Raw genomic sequence first — 27110 nt, forward strand, 5'->3', positions numbered from 1 at the left:
AGAACACATTGCACACTTATTTATTTCATCATAAAACACTCTTCTAATTAAAAATATTTCTATCAGCCAAATTGGCACCTGCTCTGTGCTTTAAAACTGAGATCATTAAGAAATGTGCAGGTGAAGATGCACAACTGATTTTTCATGTTAATCCCAATTTACCTGTGCAGAAAAAGGGACACAGACATCAATCTGTAAGCAACAAACTGCCTGGGAATTAACAAAGTTATCAAAACTCAGCCTGTCCTGAGCACAATTCCCTGCAAATATTGCTGGGTAGAAGAGTCCAAAACAAGCAGAGCTGCTGACTGGAATGTGGGAACTGCTGAGGATGTCTTAGGTTGGAAATGGGAGTGTGTATTCTATTCCATCTGTCAGAGGTGGAGCAGTCATCTTCTGTAATTGGGCAGTTTTCTTTATCTCTCCCACAGCCAATCCTCCCTGCAGGAGATCTCTTCTGTTCATGGGCCATTAATCATTAATTATCTTCTGTCCATGGCCAGTGAGTGTCCCTGCATGGCTGATAACATTCCATCATCCCATGGGGAGATGCTCCGCCCAGGGGAGGAGCCAAGCATTCCTACCTGGATACAATCTGAGGTTTGGAACAGCACAGCAGCCTTTGCCCAGTGCATTGCCAGAGGGAGCCCAGGCCCATCTCCAGCAGCCCTGGAGCTGCAGAGGAAAACTCCCCCCTTGTGCAGGATCCCACAGCTGGCACTGCAGGAGGGCTGAGCCACCATCGAATGGGGCTGTGCCACCCCCTGACACACAGGAGGGCAGGGCCTGTTCTGGCTCTGACAGTGTTGTTTTGTATTACTGCATTGTTTATTTTATTTTTTTTTTCTTCCCTAGTAAAGAACTGTTATCCCTGCTCCCATATCTTTGCCTGAGAGCCCCTAAATTTTAAAAATTATGACAACTCGGAGGCAGGGGGTTTTCATTGTCCATTTCAGGGCAGGCTCCTGCCTCCCTCAGCAGACACCTGTCTTTCCAAAGCCAGACAGGGCAGTACCTCATCCCCCATCTGGGGCACGAAGGGCGAGCGGCGGGGAATGGTGTCCAGGATCCACTGCGGGGCCAGCCACTCCTCACTGGGCTCCCCTTCCAGGGACAACAGCCCACTGGCTTTCTAAACACACACATCAGGACATTACACAGTAAGTCACATAGAGAAGTTAAATTTCTGCATTAGTTTAGAATGCAATCAACACAATATTCAGAGTGCAGTTAATTACTAAATTCATTCATAAATCATTAAAATGTCCATGCCTGGGGGGAGGGATAAGATGATCTTTATGACCTCTACAACTCAAGCCAGTCTGTGGTTCTATAATAAGGAAATAAATTGTATTTTTATAAATATTCTAAATGTCTTTAAAAAATACCAGGAAAAAGACATCTGACCATACCAATACAATACAGATCCATTATAATTTTACAACAAAACCACCCTGTTGTAAACCTGACTGTGGTGAAGAGCATAAATCTGAGAGGAAAAATTGGCATTTGAAATGAGGAACCACCTGTGGGAAACATGGAAGCTCAATAAAACAAACAGTAAAATTTCTTTGTACCACTGGTAGCACAATTAATGTGATCTCTATAAATATTTTTTTTTACTCTATGCCCATTTATACAATATTTTACTTGGAAAACAACCACTAAAACCTAAATTTATATTCATAAAGTACAAAAGACACCAAGAATTACACGTGCTGACCTTCTTCCTTGGCTGTTTCAGTTTCCTTCGCTTTGGCTCCAGTCCTTTTGTTCCCTTCATATTTTCATCTTCAGAACTACTACAGATTTTCCGAGCTGCCTGCCTGGTCTGTCTCTTTGGAGGCTGCAGATTAATCCCAGCATCTGCTGTCCAGTCTGAATATTCACTTGATGAATCACTGTAGAAAATAAAAAAGTTGTAAGAAAGAGAACAGAAGACTCCATTTTCACCACAGGGGATTGAACCACATTCAACCTGCTCTCCTGGTTCTGCTCAGGATTAGCACAGAATTTTGTGAATCATGTGAATTTAGAGAAAAACAAGTGCTCTCTCATTTGTAATTTCAGTAAATTCTTTTATCAATTTGAAATTCACAGTAAAACTACATCTATGGTTGATATCAATTCTCATTATCTCACTGACTCACAGACTGACTTCATAAGAACTGGCAGCAAAAAATGCATGGAACATTTAAAGAACTAGAGCACTTCCCTAAAAATCCAGCTCTGACTTCTTCAATACCAAATAATACAAGTACAGGACTTCTTCAAAATGAAGTCTGAGTATCTCAGTATCAACTGTCCTACTTAAATCCCGTAATAAACCAGGATTCCCAGTTCAGAGCCCAGTGGAGGTACCTGGAACTGCTTTCACTCTGCCAGGCTGCCACAGGATCATCCATGGATGCATCACTTGTGCCAACAGTCTCATCTTCCTGTAGTGAAAACAAGAGGATTCACTCTGGGGCCAAGGGTAAAATGTATCATTTTTGTTTGCAAGCAAGTTGTGTCACATGAGGAAAGCTTTGCATTCAAGGGCTGGTTTAGCTTCAAAGAAATAAATCCACAATTTCTCCCTATACCTTAATTAATATTATAATATATCCTTATATAGCTCCTTTAGAACAAAAGTGAATTTTAATTATATCAGAACTACAGAATGAGTTGTTCTTTAAGTGTTTGATTTTAGTGCCCAGGGCCCAGCTTTTTGAGCTCTTCTCTATTTTCAATGCTTTTACAAAGCAGCAATGTTCACTCTCTTCCTTAAGGAGAACAAGTTATATTTATCTGGTATATTTTAAGTCCTTCCCTTGCCAAAATCAATGATAAATACCAATACTCAATCTCTTTCAAAAGCAGTCTACAGTTGTAGATGAAATCAAAGCACTGCAAAATGAAATCAAAGTCCTGACCCAGACCATGTGCTGCATGAAATCCCAAAATAGCAAGTGGTTTAACACAACCCAGTTAAATTTACTTGAAAATGTTTCAGGTTTCCAAAAATACAGGAGCTGTTTTAAGCTACTTTTGAACCCTGTCCTGGCATTTAGGTAAATGATCCTTCACTCTCCAAGACTAACATGCCACAGGAACACCACAAATCCCAGGGACTCAATGACCCGAGTGTTTCTTCCCATGTGGAGAATCTCAGAATATCCTGAGCTGGAAGGGACCCACAAGGATGAGAGCTCAGCTCCTTGCCCTGCCCAACAATCCCACCCTGTGCATCCCTGGCAGGGCTGTCCCAACCCTCCTGGAGCTCTGGCAGCCTTGGGGCTGTGTCCTGGGAGCCTGGGCAGTGCCCAGCACCCTCTGGGGGAAGAACCTTTTCCTGATCTCCAGCCTGAGCCTGCCCTGGCACAGCTCCAGCCATTCCCTGGGTCCTGTCCCTGCCACAACCTCTCTGGATTCCCAAGACTGCTCAAAAAATCATCAAGAGAGGCTCTGTGATAGCATCAGCAGCAATTTGAGGATTCTTGGATGCATTCTCTCAGACCCCATTGATTTGTAGGAATCCAGCTGGAGCAGCAGACCCCACACAAGCTCAGGGCTGACTGGGAGTTGATCACTCTCACTCATGGTCCACCAGCTTAGAGCACTGGGACCCCCTTGCTACACCATCCATGTTGAAGATGGACACAAAGAATGTGTCAAATCCCTCTGCGCTGTCCCTGTTCATGAGGTGACCATCCCCATCCTGGAACAGGCCAATATTATTTTTACACTGCCTTTTGCCACGAATACATTTGAAAAACCTCTTTTTACTGCCCCCCACCCCAGTCCTGGCAGCTCCAGCTCAAACTGAGCTTCAGCTGCACAAACTTCCTCCCTCCAGCAGACACGCGGAACCTTAGCATGGATTTGGGAAGGGGGAAGCTGCTGGGGGCTGCAGGGAGGCTCAGACCTCAGAGGAGCTGTCAGACTCGTGGCGGGCACAGGGGTTGTGGCTGGCTCCCTGCTGGCTGTGCTCGATGGTGGAGCGCGTCTGGTACGCGTGCTGCCGCTTCCGCTGGTTCCTGCGCAGCGAGCGCCCGCCGCCCGCCTGCAGCTCGCTCTGCCAGGGCACAAACAGGGACACATCAGGGAGCCACTCATCAGTCACACACTGAAAAGGTGCCTGGTGACAGTGGCTGAGTGTTACACCCCAGTTACAACTGAGCAGTAAGAAATCCTTGTAGAATTAGACTATCTCCAACACATTGCGGATGTTTTTAGGTGCTGATTCTTGGTCCAAGAGAAATTCTACTTTATAAAGTAGCAGTCTTTGGAAAGGAAATGATTGAAAATACCATTCTTTTCTATAAAATTCCTGCAGTCTCTGCATAAGATAAATCTAGCCCTTGTAAAAGTTTGGCACCTCTGTTTTCCACAAGTCAAACTGAAAACCCACTGTGGCTCTGCGATTTTCCTTTCCCAGCATCTTCCCACCACTGAAACCCCAAGGATAGAGATTTACCACTATTTGGATATTAGAGACAGCCAAATCACAGTTACAGAAGGAAGAAGACAGTGAGCCAGAGAAACAATTAAGACTATTGATCTTCTAAATAATTCAATAAAATTGGTTTGGGTTTTTTTGTTGGTCTTATTTTTGTTGCTCAGTGCTCAGAACTGCTTCCCAACCAGGTTGTCTCTTTCAGGGCACTAACTCACCCGTTGTAATGTGTGGGATGGCTTTCTCTTCTTGTCAGCAGTGTATAAACTGATTTCTATTTCACCTTTGGCAGCTCGACATTCTTCCTGGACCCTAATTAAATAAGAAACACACATTAAACTCATTAAATCATCATGGAACTCAACAGCCTCCTTAATATACACATTAAAATACTTGTGCTGTTCTAAGAAATCTGTGCATAAAAACCCCTAGCAGCATCCACCCATTTGCTCCTGGAATCACAAGTTAAAGAAGCAAATTCGTTAGCTGAGCAGCCATAATTATTTTCAAATGTATTAAAATTATTTTCAAGTCTTTTTTAAATAAAGCTTGAGGGAAATGTAGTACTTGGAGTAGTGAATAAAGACTGAATTGTGAAAAGAAGGAATTACCATTCTCAACTCCATTCTGATCCCAATATTCCAAACAACCCAACCAACCAAGCGCCAAAGCCGAAAACTCATCCCAGGAGTATGGAAGGATCATTCCACATTACAGCACTGAATGTCTCATCCCACTCTGAGCCTCTTACTTGCTGATGCCTGGAGGGAGCTCGTTGACCACCACCCTCCTGCTCCAGGCCATGAGGTCCCTCTCGGTGGCCATCTGGCTGCGGGGCGCGTTGAGGTGCATCTGCCGCACGCCCTCGATCTGCCCGCTGCGCCGCAGCCCCACGTTGGGAGGAGAGGCCACCTCCAAGCCTGGGCTGCGAAGAGCTGGGAGAGAGAAAGAAAGGGCTTCTTCACTTCCATGGAGCACCAATAAAATCATGGAGTCACAGGGTGGTTGAATGAGGAGGGATCTTAGAGATCAGTGCCAGCCTCCGCCATGGGACACCTTCCACTAGCCCACGTGCTCCAAGCCCTGTCCAACCTGGCCTTGGGCACTTCCAGGGATCCTGGGGCAGCCACAGCTTCTCTGGCCAGCCTGTGCCAGGGTCTCACCACCCTCATAGGCAACAATTCCTTCCCTGTATCCCATCCACAATTTAAAGGCACAAAGATCGATAAACAAAGGCTGATAATAACAGAATCACTGCCATCACTGTCCTTACTTTTCCTTCACAATTCCCACAGGCTTAAACACTGTATATCAAATGATAATATTGCATTTATGGTTGTGCAAAGCTATATAAAAATATCTGGCTGTTTAAATACGCTAAACATACTCCAATTAAATTACTCAAATGGGCAGTTCATGTGGGCAAAGTCACTGATCAATGCAAGCTCTAGAAGGGAACTGCTTTGATTTCCACACTACCCATATCTGGAAACTCCTTTGCACAACTATAGGGACACACAAGTAACTGGGAACTGGGACTGTACCACACATCAACATATCCTAAGCAGCAGAAAAGACTTCGTGTGAGCTAAAGCTGCCTTTTAGGCAACCTTTTTGAAATATCAACTTAGATCAAAGCAAAAATGCATTTTCATATTTTTCCCTGATATTTTTTTACTCCTTCTTGGATTGAAACACAAACAATTCCACATCCAAATCCTAATGAGCTTTGCCAGGAAATCTACTTCAAACACATGTAATCAGTCACTTAACCTAGAAATGATTTATTAGCAGCTGTGAATTCTCCCAAGGCTCAGGCTGACTTGCAGCACAGTGCTGGGCATCTGCTCCCTCCCATCAGCTGCACTCACTCAGCTGCTCACATCTCATTGAGTGTGGTTTCAATTTTTAATCACTCTGTGTATTAAAAATAAAATCACAGTAGCAGAACACTTACCAGGAGAATAATCTCAAGCTTTCTAAGGAAACACTAAGACAGAGCAGCATGTTTATTTTATTAGCACTGATGCTCAGCCTTGTGCTGCAGCAGGAAACCATTAGTCTGTCACAACACTGTATTCCACTGACAGCCCCTAATTATATGCTTTCATTTTGGCATTTTGCAGTTATGAAGCTTCATCTCTGCACTGATATCAACACAACACAGTGAACTTCATGCTTATTTTTCAGGAAACTGGTTTATAACAGGAATAATTCCAGTCTAATAACTCCAAACAATCAGATACAGCCCAGTTAGACCATTGGGTGCCCTCAGCTGCCCCTTAAATTTATAATTCCCCTGTTGGAATCCACAGAACATCCCAGTGCTCCACAGGGGTTAACAGGGTGTACAAGAAGAGGAGAGAAAAGAACTTCAAAGACAATGTGTCAGAACAAACATTAACATTTTGATCAGTCCTTCCTGTGATAAGGAAGGAACTGATGAAGATAAGGCTGGACACTGACCTCCATTAACAGAGTGGGATCTGTTCAGGGGAGGGTTTGGAAGAGTTTCTCCTTCATTAATTAGTCTCAAATCTTGTTCCCTCTGGAGCTCTCTGATCATTCCATCAAGGATACTCTCATCCTGGTCATTGGTTTGCTGCCCGATGACTTGTTCAACCACCTCACCATCACCTTGACAAGAACAAAACCACAAATGCTGTTGAAATGATGGATTTCTGTATTAGCCAAGAGCACAGAAATAATCCCATTTAAAACTCTGCACCACAATTTGCCTGCTCTGCAAAACATCTGATCACCAGCTGGCTTTCTGCTCTCATGTAATAAATGGAGGCAAAGTTTAGAAGAGAAGTTACAATAAAATCCTAAAACTCCAGACCACATGTAGAACATAAATACAAGCCATTAGAAACAGCAGAAAGAAATAATACTTCAGTAGGTAAGAATGGAAGGTCTTTTTGGAGATCAGCATTTTGCTAAAGTTTGTGTCTACAAGAAAAAAGAACTCTTTTAAAAAACAAAAGCTGGCTTTCCATGTCACCCTCACTTTCCTGCTGCTTTCTCATATCCACAGTTACAGAGGTTAATAGACAATGCTTTAAACATCTGCCATATACCTGGGAAAAATCCACAGATTATGGAATACTCTTGCCTCCAGTCAATTTGATTCCACACATAACCCCACCCCCTCTTCTACCTGTATATTGAATTTAAACCATAAATTTATACATCCTCACAGCACCATCCCAGGAGCTGGTGCTCAGTACTGTGCCACACTTGTATTATTCATGAGCTTCAGACAGAATACCATTAGCCACATATCCCAGCTGAGGAATAAGTTGTTCATCCTTGCAATTTTCCCTCCCTGGCACCAGCCTCTGGAATCTCGTGGGATGAGGATTTCCATCAACATCCACCAGGAATGGAGGAGGCATAAGGTGTGGAGCCTGTTGAGTCTGCTCATCCAGCACATAATTATTGGCATCCCGGATCAGGGGCCGGTAATCCGTGTGGAAGAACATCTGATCAGGAATCTGAAAGAAAAGCAATTCAGGAAATAAATCAATGGCCATTTGCAGCTGTCTTGCTGCTCTGGAATGGCTCCCATAAAGCACAACTCCTACACTTGGGATCAGCACAAGGAATGTTATGACAGAGAACAGATTCCTACCACAAATGTGGTTTATTACCAAGGCCTGATGCAGAAATTCAACAGTAAAATAGGCAAGAAAGGTGGACAGAGAAGTTAATGCTTTTCTCCTCTATCTATAGAGTCTCTTGTCTAAATCTTTTTGATTTAGATGAACAGCAACTGCTCCATGACCCAATTATTATTTTGTCTGGGGCAGGTTGAGGGAATAAATTGTAACACAAATACTCCTAAGACAAAATCAGGTCAAGACAGGGAAGAGTTTAAAATTCATTCAACCCACCTTTTCATAATATTTATTGCATCCAAAACCAAATAGTAGCAGATGTCCATGAGAGTCTGTGCAGGCAAAATGCTGCCCATCTGGTGAGAACTTGCAATCAAAAACAGCTCCGTGGCCTTGGCCCTCAATCTGTACCAAGCACAGAGAATTCCTTTCACAACCAGACACTCTCTCTAAGAGCATTTTCACAAACATTTCCCTTGCGCTCCAACACGTACTGATTCTGTGATTTCTCATCTTGCTCAAGACTGATTTACACTTTTATTTATTAGAGTTAAACTGAATAACAAAGTAAAACTTCACATTTTCTCTCTGTCCTGAAATTTCAGCCCAACTTTTAATGTATGTTGTGGAACAACCACCCGGAAGTCTACATTTCATGTTAATGGCAGTCATAGGGCAAGATCACCAAAGATCTCAGAGCTGTACTGGCTCTGGAGGTATTTAATGAAATCTGCTTTTGTCTCAAGACCAGTTTTGTGAAAAAAGAAAAAACCAAACCTTCTGTGATCCTTCTTACCATGTTAAAGTAATTGCGAATTTTTGTTCCTTTGTCTATATCCCAAACAAAAATATTCCCATCGTGTCCCGCCGAAAGCACAATCCTTTGGTCAAAGGGATGAGCCTCCAGAACAAAAACTTCATCATCATGACCCTGCAACGACAGCAGGGGAAAAAAAAAAGTTTTATTTCTCCATATTTCTCCCAGCACTCCAGATGTGCTGGGAGTCACTGAGAGGACATCCCAGATCAGGGAGTCACCCAGGACACCTCATGTCCTGTGCTTGGTCACCATTCCTGCCACAGGCTTGGCAGTGTCACTGCTCAGCACTGCTGAGATGGGGAGGGACAGGGAGGAAGGAGACACCAGGGCACAAATGAAGCCTCCAAAGGGTTCCCAGCAATCACCAGGATCCTGCACATCAGCTCCTGTCCCCATGGTGCACCCTCCTCCCAGGAGGCAGGGACAGCTGGATACTTCAACACCAAACCCTTGTCATGGGAATGGTGATGAGTTCAGCCTCAAATCAATCTTAGAGTGATCTACATCCACTTGGGATTGCCCCCTGGAATTGTACTCACAGATAAGCTATGGAGAAGCTGCCCTGTGGACGAGTTCCACACTTTGAGGAGGAAATTGTTGACTGCAGTGATGACGGTGGCATCGTATCGATCCCAAGCCACCATGGTAACCTTCAGCTTGGTGACCTTGTCCTCTCCAGATGCCACATTGTTTCTAAGGAAATCAGCAATTTAAAAAGGAATAAATCAGTAACTACATTTGGAAACACTTAGGAGGGCTAATTCAGTAGGAAATTTGGGGCAGGATGGATCACAGGCACCTCTGTGACTCTGGGTAAGGCAGGAGAATGAAGGACGGTTTTGCAGTGGTAAAACCCAAATACAGGAAACATTCAGTGCCACTGAGATTTATAGAGCTCTATTTCCTTAAAAAGGACATTTTCTCCTCTGTTCCTAAGCCATCGTCCTTCCCTACCCTCATTTTTCCTTTCAGCTCTATTAGGCTTTTTCCTACAAGGCATTTTTCTTATCAGTCATCAATATCAGTAAACTCCACAATGAGCAGGAACCTGCTAAATAAATCCAACTCACACTTCCGACTGCAAACACTGCAAATGCAACCACTGAAATATGGAGAATTCTGCAAAGCAAGTGCCTAATGGATTTCTCCATTTCTGCTCTTTGTTGTTGTGAATATTCAATTACAATTCAATTACAGGGCACTTAAAAGAAGTCACTTGAGGATCTCAAAAAGAAAAACTCAAAACCCTAATGGAACCTGAGAACCAAACACTAATTTCACCTCTTATTTGGAAACCTAAGGTAGAAATACAATGTTAAGAACCATGTTGGATATATATATATATATATATATATATATATATATGTATTAGCAAATGTTCACTGGGGCTGTACCAAAACCTCCTTCTGTAAGACAAATCATTTGACATTCTTATTTCATATGTAAAATACTAAATATCCCTCAACCATTAGGATAGGGAAGTACCAACACATTTTTATTTATCTGGGGGTGAATTAACTGTGTCAGTCGACAAAACCATGACATTTTCAATAAATGCATGGAAATCAATTAGAAATGGAAGCAAATAACCAGTTTTCAATATAATGGAGGATTCAGCTTGCATGTAAATGTGCCCATGAGGTGTGTTCTGCTTGCTCTGTTTACCCTGTCATTTTTGTAGCCATATCCAGGACCAGACTCTTCCAGTCATGCTGATGGTAGTGCCAGATTCTTGCTGTTCCATCCCTGCTTCCACTGACAAACCTTAAGCTGTGGGGCAAAGGGGAAAAAGAAGCCATGAAAATCTGAATAAAGATGGTTTCATCCCCACATGGACACCAATAAATTTACATATATACACTTAGAAGTGTGTACTTGTGCATCTCTACTTGTCTCACTCATGAGGTTACAATTTTCCTCTCAGATACTGGAGGGTACAAGAGAGTTTCTAGCCCACAACATTAATTACATTTGGCTCCAGCAGCAGATGGCCTTGGAATGACTTCAATGTCGTAATTCATACGAGCTGCACATTCTCTTTTTAATGACATCAGCAAATCCCTGGAGCAGCTCAGAGTGGCAGCAAAGAAAGGGAAACTGAGTGCCAGGAGTCTGGCATAAATTATAATGCATTAACTTAGGGACAGGGTGAAGACAGGCAAGGGAAAGAGCCAAATGGAGCACAAGGAGGCTGTCCTGCCTGCAGAACTAACAGGAATATTTTCATTTTTAAAACTCTCCTTATTAAAAAATTTCAAGCATGCAGCAAATGTATTTAACCACATTGTAATGCTTTGGCCATTGATGTTACTGAAATAATTTTTCTTGAGAAACTGGGGGAAAAAGCTCCTCAAGTAATAAATTTTAGAAGTATATTCCATTTATATACAAAATTATACTTAAAAGGCAAATCTATTCAATTTTATGAAGTAATTGTTTCACCTTTTCAGTTTCCCTGATCTGATTTTTTTCACTGGGATGAAAAAGAGTTTGAAAATGCTTGTGACAAATTAATTTTCTTCTTTATTTTACTTCTTTATATTGAAATAAAAAGGAAGGTACCCCTTTTCCATTCACAGCATTGTTAGAGCATTTAATTTTCAGGGAGTATGTGACCTCCTTCCCTCACACAGGGCTTGGAAGGAACTGGTGGTACAATTATCCCAGCACATTCCCACATAATTCCACATGTCAAAGCTCTCCAAGTACAGGTGTACAGCTACAGTTGGGCTTGGAAGGCTCATCCCTTAAAGGCACATCCCTTAAACCTCCTGCCCACCAAAATAAGGAACAGGAGCAAAAGCTGAGATAAAAACATCCATATTTACTTAACTTTTGCTTTAGACTACATTGATTACAATGCTCTCCCTCCTCCGGCAACCCCTCTGGGGGCTATCTGGGAAGGTTCTTACACAGAAAGGTTATAAAATTTGGGTTCCAATTTGCTGTTTGAAAGAAAAACCAAATTAAAAGCAGAGTTACAGAACATTTTTGTTGTTACAGCAGAGGACAACGAGTTCGAGCTTGTGGACATGACACACATCTTGCAACACTCTGCAATAATTTGTCCAAGATTAAGCCAAGCCCATGGGCAAATCTTCCTGTTGTGCCAAATTTTCCATGAAATGTTGTTTGGAAAATTAAATATCATCATTGTCAGGTCCAAAATCCAGCACTCACCTGTCACCGTTGTTACAGAACTGCACTGCAACCACTTTGTCCTAAACAGGAGGGAAGAGAACAACAGGCGTGAAAAACTCAGCCTAAAAGATCTCCTAAAATCAGATCAGCCTAAAATCTCTATGAGATTTTTACTTAGCAAATAAAAAAAAAAAAAAAGTCAAAAAATTCAAGTGCAGAGAAGTTGTATTTGAAGTTAAAACTTCACCAGACAAATTACGTTAAACACTGAAATAGAAAACTTCAGAGAGGTGATGGTTTCCTGCAATTTTTACACCTAACATGAAAGTGCATCAAAAAACTTAAACCTTGGCTTTATTAACACTCACAAATCATTGAGAAACAAATGTTATGTTTTAGACATAGTTTTGCCCTTTTTAAAATTTGCCCAATACTTGTGCTGGCTCCATGATTTGCTTTCCTTACTCCCACTGATGTCTCTATCTCCTGGTAACTGGGATTTGTTTTAGGGGGGGCTGACAGCTGTCTGCAGGATTAAGAGTGGATTTAAAGAAATTAAAGGAATTACATCTTCTTCCAAACCTGTTCAATACAGAAAACATCCTTTTCTTTTGTGAGCAAAATAGTTGTTAGATGAGTTGGCTTGGAGACTTCAATGTGAGAGCCACGACTCCCACTGAAGTTCATGGAATCAATTTAGACCTTGGGCTTAATCCCTAAAATGTTCCCGAGGTGGTAAATTTGTAGTTTGATTTTTTATGGGAACCCTTCTGCATTATCTGAAAAAAATATGCTTTTAAGCTTTATTTTCTAAATGAAGTTACCATCGTGATCCAAATTTTGACAGCACAGTCCAAATTCTGAATTACTTTGTCTTATGTGGATTTAACTAAACATTCAACAGCAAGTTTAATAGGAAAAAAATGACATTGTGCATTAAAACTGTTTTAATTCCTCATTCCAACACAGAATTCTTTCAAGAACAAGGGAAAATCACCTGGTCCCTCAGTTCTCTGGGGAATGAAATACATGAAGCCTACTTGCACAAACCTCTTGCCTCAAAGGGATTTAAAAATAAACATCCCACAAATTTCCAAGCATATAAATACCACAACGCTGAAAGCCAAACAAATTCTAGACAGTAAATAAAAAGAAATAGGATGTACAGAAATCAAGTTCCTGAAATGAGGAAAAGGGAGGAGGGAAAAAGAGATTTTCTTTTGGATTTGCCTCTTACCGTGTGAGATTCCAGCTCAGCCATTTTCTCTGGAGATTCTGAGCCCAAATAATAAATTCTTATCACGTGGTCAGTACTCCCTGTTGCAATGAACATGCCACCTAAAACAGAGAATTCTCTGTGAGAAGAAAAGTCATCCAAGGAACAACTTATTTTAACTTCATTTATTTTAATTTGCTGCTTTCTTGTCAAAGCGGCAAACTAGTTTTAAACAGAAAATTTCAATGTAAACAGGCAAATGTTGAATAAAATATTTAAATGCAGTTTCAATATCTGCTTCACACGTATCAGAGAAATTATTGCTGAGTTGGGATGCAGTGATTAAGGTATTTTATTGTAATTTCTTTACAGTATTGCTCAAAAAGGGCACTATTGTGTGGTTCACTGTAATGAAATGGGTTTAGTTAATTCAGGATTTCTGGCTTTAAAAAAGGAGTGTAGCTCTACAAAAGTTCTCGATTTCAAAAAGCAAATTTAATGAGTAATTACATCATTTTCTTTGTAAAAATCAGTATTTTTGCTCATTCAAAGCTGTAAAGAAGGTTTGTTAAGCTGAGATTTTCCAATACATTGAATTGATCCTCTTAGAATTCAGCCAAATTTAGAAGATTGGCAAAAGTGTAATCTTTGACAGAGGATTTCCACTACTTTTCACTCAAAACCTTTACAAGATGAAGCCTTAAAAGGATGTTACAGAGAAATATTTCTGATGTGCAAAACAAGAGACTGAAAGCCTTGGAACTGGTCAAGATATTTTAGCTTAAATTACAGGAAAAAAGAGAAAGAGCAGCTTGAGGCAGACACTTTGCAGGGAAGATTTCGAATAATCACAATTTGACAGGACTAAAATTAACAGGAAAAGTGTATAACACTATTTGTATTTAAAGAGAAGTAACAGAACTGTCACCAAAGCCCCAGATTCATGCAACAGCTGATGCTGGACACGTACCAGAACTGAACGATGAACAGGAGATCTGAACACCAGGCCTGGACCTCTCTGCAAACTTCACAGGACGATCCCTACATGCAAAACACAATATTTTTATTTTTCCTTCTTTATTCAACACAAACAGTACCCTGCAGCTCCGCAGGTTGAGGTCAAGCTCATCTTAAATCTCTTAATTTTATAATTCTCACCTAAGTTTGCTGGAATTTGTTTTTCATTTTAGGAATTTCCTTCCTTAGTTTAATAAGAAAACAGTAATTCCCTAAACTGAGAAGATTATTGAACTGATTTATCATTATCCTCACCAATTCAAATCTATTTGAAACAGACCCTGTCAAACCATTATTCCAATAGCATTTCCCCCTGATTAAATATGGATTTGATGACATCTACATACGTACATTCTTCTGATTAAAAGCAAATTAATTCTTCTGCCTGTACATTTTGGACAGGAATTTAATCCTGAATGTAAAAGCTGGAATTTCTTCCACAACTTTGGCTTGCAAAGCACAAACCTCAGAAATAACAACCCCAGTCTCTGGAACCCTTTGGGTTCCAACAACACAGAACCCCAAAGTGCTCCTGCCCCACACACCAGTTTATTGAGCAAGAAAACACCCTTATTTCATTATCTCAGCATTCTTCTCCATGCCAAAATGAAAAATAAATTCCTCCTTGAGTTCAAACAATTGCAATTATCTCAAGAGTCTCACTTGAATTTCATGGTGTTTGCATGCCACTGCCAGAAGCAGATTGTTCCGTCGGCACCAGTGGAAGTGAGGTATCGAGTTGTTCCTTTCCTTGCTGGAGAGAACTAAAAGTAAAAGTTGTAACAATTAAACCAGCTCCTATTTTCTCTTCTTTCATGCTGGAAACTTGTTGACAAGAATGTTTTTCATTAACACATTAGTTTCTCCCCAGGAGTATAGAGATCAGGGGTAAGCACAGAACCTGAACTTCCATAAAAATAAAGCTGAGGAAATGGAAAACACCTACATTTTGGTTAGGAATTCTTTGTTTTTACCACACAAAGGAAGTTGGAGAAATGAAACAAGCCCAACCCTGTAAATGGGGCAAAACCAGTTCTTTCTAGGATAGAACTGGATCAAACATGGCAAATACAACTATTCCTGCATCCAAGCCCAATGAAGAACAGCTGCACAGCAGGATCCCCTCTCCTCTCTCTTCCTAATTCCTAAACCACTCTAAGGAGTGGGAAAGCTTTTTATTCTTGATTTCATAACTGCAGCAACACCTTTAATCCTCAGGCTACCTGGTAATTTGATAAAGGAATCCAGCACTGCTTCCTCAAAAAGCAGTGACTGATCATATTTTAAATTACATTATTAAACACTCAGTTTTACAAAGAGCTTGAGAAAAACTCACACACAAACACACACACACTTATATATGTACACATACATAAACATGTAAATAAGTAATATACCAGTTATAAAGCCATTTCTAACACAATCACCTTTACATGGTTGAAATCAGACAAAACTGGAAGTGTAGGGAAAATGGGAAGAAATGAGACTCCTGGGGAATGCTGGCACGATGGAGAAGCCTGTGCTGAATCCAAGGCAGCACCACTCCAGGAGAGAGGGATTCTGAGCCAAACAGCCCCACTCACTCTCCTCTCTATGTGCATCACCTGCCAAATTGCAGGGATTGTCTTTTTCATCCTGAAATTTTGTTTTTTTGGAGGATTCTGCCTGGCAGTTGTGAAGTTGTTTTAAAGAAAATCTGCATTTGCTACAACATCCAGAGCAGCTCTTTAAAATTAAGATAAAAGGAAACGAGAAATGGGGAGTAAGGAATTTTAACTGATCCTTCTGCAGAACAAATATTCTCAGTGAAGACAAGAGTGTTGGGTCAGGTGCTGTGCCAGGAGCACCACCAAAGATGCCAAACACGAGCTGAGCCAAGGAGATGCTGCTGCTCTCTGAGTTCTGCTAAAAGAGCATGAGATCTCCCATTTTCTAGACCTAAGGAAGCAGCAGTGGGATCACACAGCTATAAGCATGTGGAAGCAGGAGGATTATCCCCTGCACCATAGAATTGAGTTAACCAGGAAAAACACCCTTGAGCTGGGACAAATCACAGCCAAAACCACCGATTTTATCCTTGACTGCCACAGCTCTTTGCTCCCATTCTAATTCAAGGTTTTAGGGGAAGAGCCCATCAGTCCTTACCTGTATGGAAGTGATGGAAGCTGAGTGGCCCTGCAGGACTGCCAGGGGGGCACAGGTCCTGAGGCACCACACCCTGACCACCTTGTCACAGCTGCCCGCGGCCAGCAGCGTGTTCTCGTAGTTGACGGCCATGTCCGAGATCTCGGCCGAGTGGCCGCGCAGGGTGGACAGCAGGCGCCCGTCATCCGTGGCCCAGATCTTCACCAAACAGTCATCTGACCCCTGGAATGGCACAGAATTCCCAAAGGTTACAGAAAATACGGGACAGGTTCCATTTATGTCACACACTGATCACTGCGGATGGACAGGGATCACAACCCCTGTGAACCGACAGGACAACTCTGTGGGATCCCACTGAGGCCCAATTTTAGGAAGAAATTCTTCCCTGTGAGGGTGGTGAGGCCCTGGCACAGGTTGTCCAAAGAAGCTGTGGCTGCCCCTGGATCCCTGGAGGGGATCAGAGCACCCTGGGCTAGTGGAAGGTGTCCCTGCCCATGGCAGGGGTGGCACCGGATGGCTTTGAAATATTCCATCCCATCCAAACCATTCTGGGATTCTATGATTGTATGGACTGTGGAGCCTGGGGATCATCTTATGGAGTAAAGGATTTCAATTTGATAAAAGAGAATCATGGAATCACAGGATGGTTTATGGTGGAAATGGATCTATTTGGAAGACAGGGACACCTTCCACTGTCCCAGGTTGCTCCAAGCTCCATCTGACCTGGCTCCGGGGATGGGGCAGCCACAGCTCTTTGGGCACCTTGTGCCAGGTCCTCAGCATCCTCACAGAGAAGGATTTCTTCCCAATATCCCACCTAACCCTGTCCTCTGGCAGTGGGAATTCCTCCTCGTCCTGTCACTCCATGCACAGGGATTAACATCAACAGCTCAATGCAACGCTCATTTGAAAAATCTCTTGATTTTTAAGTGTGCCCAACAAAAAGCAAAGGCATCACCACAGAAATGGATGTCAATGCATTCTGAAGAAAAACTTAAAATAATTGTCACTGACACACTACAAATCCAGGAAGGTAAATTCAGTAGAAAAGCAACTTGCAGCTGAACAAAGTCACATCTCCATCTCAATCAGTGACTTAGAGGCTGTTGAGGAACCCAAGAAAGAAAGAAATCAAACCAAACAAAGCAATCTTCACAAAGAAAAAGGCCCAAATTTTAAACTTACTGTAAAAATTCTCCTCCCACTGCGATCAAAGGCTATGCAATAAACAGAGGAGAGGTGCCCCAAAATCCTCTTGTGCATCTTCATGTGTTGGTAGGTGGATGTTGGGAACAAGTGGCTGAAACGGCCACATCCAGTTAATTGCCTGGCAGAAAGGATATGAACTGGGAGAGAAAAGAAAGCAAAAAAGAAGCAAAAAGAAGAGTGAGACACGAATTTTGTCCAGAACTCAGAGTAAATAAATATTAAATCAAATATAGTATTTATTAATGACTTTATTATTAGACTCAGTAATAAATCTGAACCTCTTCCACTTTATCAGAACATTCTGTCCAGTGTTATAAAAAGAAATCCCACTCCTGATGGAGCTTTTCAGTACCCACCACAGGCTGCACCTGCTTCCTTACCAAAAATATAAGCAGAATAAAAAATTCCCACCACAACTGGGAGTTATTCCAATGTTCAATTCATGAACAGGTAACAGATACATTTATCCTACATGGATGTGGAAAATCTTTAAGGAAAATCTTTGAAGGAAGAAAGGAAATTCAGGAAATTTAGGAAATTACATGTTACTGGTATCAATTACAAGAAGAGTACAATAATAGTTTAAGTGTCTTTTTGTGATAAAAAGTGATAAAAATCTTTCCTTGGAAAGGCTTTCAGATCACATGTGAGGGCCAAAGGACTTCCACATCCACAGCCTTGCATTCCCATGGGAGTGGAATTGAAGAACAAGACACAGGTGGCACTGATGGGAAACTCCCGGTGGAGGAATGGCAGGTAGGGGAAAGAACTGCAACACAACAAACTCCTTCCCGTTTCCATAGCCAGCTGCCCTTCCAAGAACAGCCTAAAACCTGAATGCACCAACCCACCCTGAAAAAAAAGCCTTTGACTGGATGCACAATTTGAGACCATTTTCGGGTATTTAATCCCACCAATATTCTCCTATTTCCATTTTCCCTAACCTATCCTCACTCACAGCACTTGAACTTTGGATTTGAAAGTTTTGAGAGGGTTTTTCAGTGGCACTTGAGGATCTAACAGAGCTGTGCTGGTGGGTTTGTGGAGTGCCTGTGATAGCAGATCCCCTGGAGCAAAATTCCTTATCTTCCCCTGCACCTTGATGTGGGCTGGGCTTCACAGGAGCCCCACAAAGCTCTTTAGTGCCTTTCACTCCTTCAGCTTAAAAATCCAGTGAAAAACTCGAGCCATGTCCTAATTGTCTCATGATATCGCTGCCAATCTACCCAAAAAAAGATCATGGAATATGTTAAAAAATTAATCTACAAAGTCAAGAAGTGCCATTTCAAAGAGTTCCTAACCTGCAACTCCTGCTGTAAATTGATACCATTGAAGTATTTACACACAAGCAAGGAAAAGAAATTGTTTCCAGCTTTAAAGAAAGCATTTTTGTGTCTCAGTTTTAGGCTCTGAAATGTGGATTATTTTTAATCACTCAAAGCAATTGAAACATGACACAAGGGAAAAAAAGCTGCATAAAAGATGCTTGCAAAAGCCATCAGGCTCCAGCATAACCTCACCTTCAGTCAATATTTGCTTTGCATGTAAAAACACACATTCAACAACACTAAAAAGCAAAACACACTAAAGCAAATTAATTTACTACCTACCTACTATTCAATTGATACCTAATATTATACAGGGCTGTTAAACCAAACTGTCACCCTGAGCAAAATAAAACTGAAATTTTATGCTCTTTTTCCTACCTCTAACACAGAGATCACACAGTGATAAATGCTCAAGGTACCTCAGCTTTGCCTACACATTATTTTATTTACTCTTTGAGTATGACAGCTTAAAAGCTGAATTCTTAAAAAGATTACACCTCCCTTTCCCTACCCTGTGTGCCAACAGAGATGTGGAGTCATTCAGCAACATGGTGATTCTGCTGTGCCTTTCAAGGTTTCAACCATTTCAATATATATATATATTTATATATTTAAATACATAATAATAGTGTGTCTGCCTGTAAGCAATTTCAAATGGCTTTCAATATTTTTTAACCACACAAAGAACTGTGTGAATCAAAAAGATACACTCTTATGTCAAAATATTCCTTATAATCACAATGTTTTCTGTGTCCCCCTGCAATCCTTCTGAACATTTACCACTGCTGTTTGCTGTAAATCCCATGAAGGAAGCACCAAAAGGCACCAAAATCCCACAATTTTGGCACCTCACTGTTCCGGTCGATTCCCAGCCTTGCAATCAGTTCAGCTTCAGCGGATATGAAAGTAATTTCTTTTTTTTTATTTTTTATTTTCTGTGTTTATTTCCCTATTTGCACAATGGGGATAAAACTTCTCCATCTCCCATGGATAATTACCAAATAAAAAGCCCTGTTTATGAAATGCTTCAATCAGAGACATCCAGAACTATTGTTGAGCCATGAGGAGCAACAACTTTATCAAGGCAACACCATCTTTGGACAAAAAAAACCTATCACTGCTTCAAAGGAACAAAGCAAACATTCTCCATTCCTGTATTTTTAGGAAGATTAATACACAATATCTAAATAGGGAATTACCCCCACATGACAAAAATCCCTGTCAAGTTTCCTTTCTACAGCACAATGAAGTTATTGTCCTCCTAAGGCCCCAAAGCACTAAAACCCAACAATTCCCACATGGAGAAATAGCAACTTAGTAACCCAAAAAAATTTTACTAACCTATCTCATTAACTGATGTATTTCATGCCACACTGGATGTAAGAGCTGCCAAGTCCACCCCCTCACTATTCCCTGCCAGGAAAAACTTTCAAGACAGTTATTTCCCATAAAAAGGGAGGAGATTCAGCCTTCTTGATAAGAAAAGTTAATTTTGTCCCAACACTGAAGGGCCACCTCAGCTCCTCCAACTACCAACTTGTAAAATACAGGCATTTTTCTCTTTTTTTTCCCAGTCCTTGGTCCTGGACGGCCACACCTTGAGGAAAACTGCAGTGCTAAAAAGCTGACAAGAGCAATTCCCAAATCACAATTTAGCTCACATTCTACTACAGATAACAGCACAATGTAAGAACCCTTGCAAGAAAGCTCACCTAGGAAGGATAAACCCCAAACCCAGCAACAACAACCCACCAGTGAAAGCTGGATTTAAAAAACAATCATCAGACAAAGCCCAGACTTCAAAGATAAATCACAACCTCAGTAGGAATTCAAGCATTTCAGTGAGGCAAAGTCACTGAGCAGCACCAGCTGGAATTCCTGCTCTCCCTAAAACCCTTGTCTGGATCCACTTTTTGCAAGGAAAATTAGAAAACGGGAAAACTGGTGCAAATGTCTGTTTTAAAATCAGGTTCTCAGGCGTGATGAGCTCCCATCAGACTGTTTCACCTTTGCCAGAAGCTGTGTGACTTTGTAATGAGGATCTGGATTTTGCCTTCATCACAAAGCCCGAGCAGGGATCGGGTACCACTCCCGGGAGAGATCCAAGCTTCCACAGGAATGCCAGCAAACAAACAGAGCTGGCTCCCACATGGAAAACACCTTCTCAGAGAGTGGCTGCGTGGCCACAAAGAGCCTGGACCCAGGAAAAGCAGCAAAAGTACAGCTTGTTCCAGCTCTGGGCGCTGCTGACCTCATGGAACTCATTTCCAGCACAACCATCATCGATTCCTGACCTCATCCCTCATCCCTGCGCTGCTCCTTGGCAGGACCAAGGTACTTGCACCACCTTGGCTGTGAATTTCCACCCAGCTGAAATGCTTATTCACTGAGACTGTGCTGAAAACCTTCTGCTTCCAAATTTTGTGTTGTTTTCACTAACAACAGCTGCTCACAGAAAGATTTCCATCCTCAGGTTAGAGCAGCTCTTGAAGAGTGAAAACAACCTTCTTTCTAATCTGCTCTGAGCTGCTTGCACAAAAAAAAAAAAAGCCCTGACAAAATCGAAGTAGCATCAAAAGCAGGTTTATCAAAGGGGAATCACTCCCAGTCCTGAGGTACTGCATGACCAGTCTTTCCACTTTCTGTCTGGGAGAGCACAAAGGGAGCCCTGAAAGTTCCACTACAGCAAAAAAATCTGCCCAGAAAGGCTCGAGCAGACTCTCCTCCTCCGTGGCATCCTGTTGGCAGCAGGAAGCCCTGCCAGTGTTTTCCCTCCCTGTCCCCCTCCAGCAGATGACCACAGCCCTGGGAATGACTTCCACAGCTCAGCACTTTCCCAGAGACTCTCCCAGCCAGAAGATGCTCAGCTCTGCATAAACACGCTGGGAAAAGGCAACAAGGATTTCCTGCTCCAGTTCCACTGTGCAGGACCTTTTATTTTGGATTATGGAGCACAAGGTCCCATCCCAACCACATGGAAAGGAAACCATTGCAACTCCCAACTTTTGCAGCTGGGCCCTCCCAGTTAATCCCATCAGTGACCACACTCTCTCAGAATTGATGGTGGAAAGCTTAAATCCTTATCACTGGAAGGGAAACGATGTGAGAATACTCCTGGCTGCTCATTCTATACCTTATTTATCTCTTTGCACAGGTACTTAAACAATCACCTCACTCCAGAATACACATTAATGGGAGTCTTTTAATTCAGCCCAACTCCTTCAGCAAGTAATTCCAGAAAAGTTCATCTGCCTGAGCCAGCACAGTGTGGGAATTCACAGTTATGCCAAAATACCAAAGAGGTCGGGCACACTTCATCTTGTACTCAAGAAACACACACTGCAGCATCTCTGGCTGGCACCACTCACCAGGAAAAAAAACACCCATTTTGCACAAATAGACAAAGAATTTTCTGATTTCCTCTTCAGGATGAACAAGGAATCCCAAAATTAAACTCCTGCCTGAAGTCAATTCCTTATTTTAGTATTTATGTACATTTTCACCTCCTAGTAGTAGTTTAGGTAGCTACACCAAGGACTGTACTCTTCCAGGAATCAAGTAAATTATTTCCTGGCTATGAAAGACCCTTTTCCATATAATACCTTTGCATTTCTTAAAAAAAAAAAAAAAAAAAGAAACAATTAGGAAAACATCCAAACAAAGCAATTGTTCTGTTCTTTAATTCACTAGTTACCAAGCAAGCAGCACAGTCTTTTGCCATGAAAGCATGACAAATGCTGAAGTCCAATCTGCCAGGATGCCTCATTAATAATACCACATATTCCAAAAACACCCAGTCTGATGAAAGAATTGATCCAAGAATCCATGCAGAAATACAACCAGAGGAGTTGTGTTCAATAAATCTGCAATTCAGACTATTAGTAATCCATCAGCACAACTGTTCACAGTAAAGTAACTGCAGAACCAGCCTAAAATAATAAATACACAGACAGAAAACTGCCAGCACCATCCCTGCTTCTCCAGAGGGAGGGAGGACCCAAAAGTGAAAGGAGTTCCTGACAAACCAGGAAAATGTATCCATTTGCACAGAGATAAAATGCCCTAAAAAGAAACAAACCAGGATTTACTTTTATGCCTGCAAGAATCAATTTTTTTTTTGCTATAAAAGCAGTTAATGAAAGTTCAAACCATACAAGGCAAACACTTGAGTTTATATAAAACAGAGCAGCTCTGTGATGAGATGTAAGCTGAGAGCCCGCATATATCTGAGTTTTATACAAGTTCTTTATCTAATTGTGTGGACAACTGAGGCTGAAGGAACACAAATGTTGCTTTGGTGATTATTTCCTTTTTGGAGAGGGATGTTGCAAGCAGCCTGTTTTCTGTCATAATCCAACTGAAAGGAATTCTTGAATCAAAGAAGTTCCCTGGGAGCCAGACTCTTTGTTCTGGCTAGGATTCCATGATGATTCCAGGATTCCATGCTCCTGTGACCATGCCCATCCAATCTTACAACCACATGTACATATTATGGAGGCATATCATAACAAAATACTCCAGCCCACTTGCCCTCCAAACAACCATGCAAAACATGGCTACACACACTGTGGAAAATCCAAGCCAGAATAACACAAAAATGATCCTATTGTCATGGAGAGATCTATTTTAGATTAATTCATTATGAAATGTCAGAGAAAACGTTAATGCAAACCCAGAGCAGTGTTTTAGTCAGTGAGAGGAGCTTTCAGTGGGACAGGAATAAATAGAGAGAGGAGAAAAGGGCCTTTGTGGACCTCCAGACTCACCCACGTTCGGTGGTTTCCCGTAGTTCACCGGGAGTTCGGGGGGTCGGCCCCTGTGCAGAGCTGCAAATGCAGATCCTTTCCATAATGTGTGTCTGAAGTCTGCACCAGCAAGAGTGACAAGGGACAAGAAATAATCAATACATTAAATAATCAAGAGATTAAGCACCACTCCCACCAGCCCAGAATAAGATCTGTCTGACTGAACACTTTGTCAGATTCCTCATTAAAAGACTGTGACTCTGACTTCCAGTTCCCCAGCAGTGTCACTGTAAATGGTTTCAACTTAGTTTTTGCTTAATTTGGGTGATTATTGACTCTAAATCCATGGAGGGAAAAAGTGAATTTAAAAAGTGGGTGCACTTTATATTGAGGCCCAGCTGAACTCTGACATGTTTTCCTTCTGCAATGCCAACACTCAAAGCACCTCTGCTTAGGAACTGCACATTTGAGATTTCACATTTTGCTGCCTAAAAGTGAGAGAAGTGAGGGTTTTTTTTCCAATAAATCTGTTTTCCTGCAATATATGGCAATGTGCCCTCCTTTCAGATTTTCATCTGCACCCCACCCCCCCCCAAAAAAAATCATTGTTTTAAAGTGAAGACTGTTCTCTTTAAAGACTCTCCAGCCCGCTGCTGCCAACTGGCCTCAGAGAGACTCCTCTCTAGAACAATAGTGATTTTTCTGAGACTGTTCAAAGTGCCTCAGAAATTAGACCTGGATTTCTTCCATTGCTGGCCATCTGGAGGGAGAGAAATGAGCTTCCACGGTGAATAAGTGCTGAAACAGAAGGACAGTGCCGCAGGTTGGTGGATTTGTGTAGCACCATGTAGGTCTCTGAACATAAAGTGCACAAGCTGAGGTGACTCAGAGACTCCTGAGAGCACCTTCTGATTAAACCCCAAACTGCTGCACAGAGTATTAAATGATATTCATTAAAAACAGCACTCAGACTTCCTAAAATAGATCCATCCACCTAAACCCTTCTGTTCTCCTGCAGAAAAATGTTTATTTCCTCTTTACATTTTGCTGCTGTTTGCTTCTAAGCTGCAAACTGAGTGTGAAGGAATGTTTCTCTTCAAACCTGAATTTCTGCACCTAATTACAGCAAAGCGCAGGCAAAACAAGACTCAGTCCCAAAACTCTGTAGGGCAATGTGTTTGGGAACAGCTCATCCCTCCAGGAGATATCCAATGGATCAGCAGATGCTCGTCAGCATCATCACGGTGTGACTTCACAGGATGCAGGGAATTAAGTGCTCAATTGTCACCAAAACAGGAAGGTCCTGCTCTCCCATCCCTCCTCCTCTCCCAGGATGATGCTCCTCCTCCTGTGTCACCTCCAGCCCTGTGATCCTTTTCCACCAGCTCATTTAATTCACTACAAAAAATTTTGCAACATTCTGGCTCTCTGAATCAGCACATCAGAGGATCAAGGAAGTTCTGGCTCCTGCAGGGAGGAAGTGGCAAGGGCATGGAGTGAGGAGGGAAAGGAGGAATCACTTCAATGGCAGATGGCTCTCAGATCTCTTTAGTTCTAACACAAAACTGCTCTCAGGATCATTCTCTCAAGCAGAGAGAGTTTTTCAAAGGGAAAAGGACTGGTGCTCTCTTCATGAAAGGAATGGGGGCTTTTAAATTAACTTGAAGCAAGGACAAGCAGGAATTGTCACTGAAGAATCAGCCTGGCCTTCTGCTACTCCCTAAACGCTGCCCCAAATGCCACCACCCTGTCCTGTGTCTGCACAGGCAGGGAATCAAAGAATGGAAAAAGCCAGGCTGAAAAATAGCCCAGCTCTGTGATTTTAGACACAGATGTGTGTAAATGTATATGGAAAAAATGGCATTCTTCAGACACGTCAAACCCTTAATCCCATTCACATCATTTACACAAACACCAACACACTGGGGAAGGAGGCAGAGGAAGTAATAATATCAGGCAACTGTAGGCAAGAATTGCTTAAAATGGCATTTTCAACCCAAGAAAATATATCCAACAGGGCCAGCAACAACTGCATTTCAGGAAGAAAAAAGCTGGCAAGCACAGGAGACAAAGCAGGGCTAATGCAAACACACAGATATCCCAACAGGAATGGCAACAAAAGAGGGTTAATCATTAAAACAGAATTCAAGCCCAGATAAATTGAGAATCTCACCTTTTGCTGCCCTCAGGAGAGATTGGCGCCCGACACCCAGCAAAGTCTGCACCCCCAGCACACTCTGGGGGATTTCCTTGTCCAAGAGGGGTCCAAGTCTCTCACAGATCCTAAGAAGATAATCTGGGGGGATGTGTGCATTGACAGCCACCTAAACACACAAACAACATAGACATTTGAAAATTGCTTTATTTTTTCCTTCTACTGGTAGTAGTTTGCTTCATATTTAAGTGTAAAGTTACTGCAACCAAGCCTAAACCCCCTGAAAATCCCCTCAACATTAATTATACTGCATTTTAAAGTGATGTGGAGTGTTGCAAAAGCCACATCAGAAATTTCAGCTTGTAACAGCTTAATTTAGGATAAATTTAGGATATCCCTTATAAAGAAACAAAAATCCCCAGTGCAGTGCTCTGCTCAAACAACTTTTTTTTAAGCTTATTTTGCCTTTCAGTTCATTCTCTTCCCATTTTTGCTTAACTGAAACACCCTTGCATTGACATCACTGTATGAAGCACATGTCCAAAAGAATAAAAACCTTAAAAATTACCTAAAATCCCCAAAATCAATACTCAGTCTCCACTTCCCAGCTCCTGGGAGTATCTTTAAGACCCACATGTGTAGGCTCCAATTTTGTCATGTTGGGAGAACATCCTGTATTTTTCCCTTTGGACAGAGACTGAGTGGCAACAGTTTTTCTGACAGTCTGTTCAAACCACAAATAAATTGTGCCTCATTATCCAGAATGTCCTGCACTGCCTGACTCCCATATTTACAAACTGGCAGGAAAAGCTGCCCATCAGAGCTCCTCTGACACAGGACACACAGCTCCATCCACCTCTGTCCATGGATCAACTCCTGCCTACCCAGGTCCCAGGGATGTGCCCAGCTCCTGCCCCAGCACACCAGAGGGAGGGAGTGCCAGGCATCAGGAAGGAGGAAAAGGTCTGTAATTCCCTCAGCCCTGCTGCCAAAACATTGTTCACTCAACTGTGTCATCAAACAGATTATTAGCACACGTTGTTGGGAATTTTTTTATTCTAATTGGGCAACAGCAGTGGAGCTACAGGACCCAGCAAAGCCAGGCAGGGCTGGATAATGTCACCACCTGCACCATGAGATGGATCAAGACTGTCCCATAATTCAGATTTTAACCAAAAAGGAAAATATATCTAATTAAATATACAAATTACCAGTTAATTAAATATGACTAAAAACTCTTTTCCAGTGTGAATGGAACTCTTGGAGAAGAGACAGG

General features: G+C 41.9%; 1 protein-coding gene across 1 annotated transcript in view; it reads right to left on the minus strand.

Annotated features, from left to right (window-relative positions):
* Positions 1–27110, minus strand: part of BRWD3 (bromodomain and WD repeat domain containing 3) — a 49816-nt gene that overhangs the window by 15503 nt on the left and 7203 nt on the right. The window contains exons 5-24 of the mRNA XM_066559405.1: positions 25853–26003; positions 23701–23799; positions 17583–17743; positions 16398–16619; positions 14916–15016; positions 14206–14276; positions 13257–13357; positions 12059–12099; positions 10544–10648; positions 9418–9571; positions 8855–8989; positions 8335–8463; positions 7710–7935; positions 6905–7075; positions 5190–5373; positions 4657–4750; positions 3908–4057; positions 2362–2438; positions 1724–1901; positions 1016–1132 (exon numbers count right to left, since the gene is read on the minus strand). Of these exons, the coding sequence (XP_066415502.1) occupies positions 1016–1132; positions 1724–1901; positions 2362–2438; positions 3908–4057; positions 4657–4750; positions 5190–5373; positions 6905–7075; positions 7710–7935; positions 8335–8463; positions 8855–8989; positions 9418–9571; positions 10544–10648; positions 12059–12099; positions 13257–13357; positions 14206–14276; positions 14916–15016; positions 16398–16619; positions 17583–17743; positions 23701–23799; positions 25853–26003 (2667 nt within the window). The remainder of the gene's footprint in view (positions 1–1015; positions 1133–1723; positions 1902–2361; positions 2439–3907; positions 4058–4656; positions 4751–5189; positions 5374–6904; positions 7076–7709; positions 7936–8334; positions 8464–8854; positions 8990–9417; positions 9572–10543; positions 10649–12058; positions 12100–13256; positions 13358–14205; positions 14277–14915; positions 15017–16397; positions 16620–17582; positions 17744–23700; positions 23800–25852; positions 26004–27110) is intronic.

This window comes from Molothrus aeneus, chromosome 14 (assembly GCF_037042795.1).
Source record: "Molothrus aeneus isolate 106 chromosome 14, BPBGC_Maene_1.0, whole genome shotgun sequence".
Lineage (NCBI taxonomy): Eukaryota > Metazoa > Chordata > Aves > Passeriformes > Icteridae > Molothrus > Molothrus aeneus.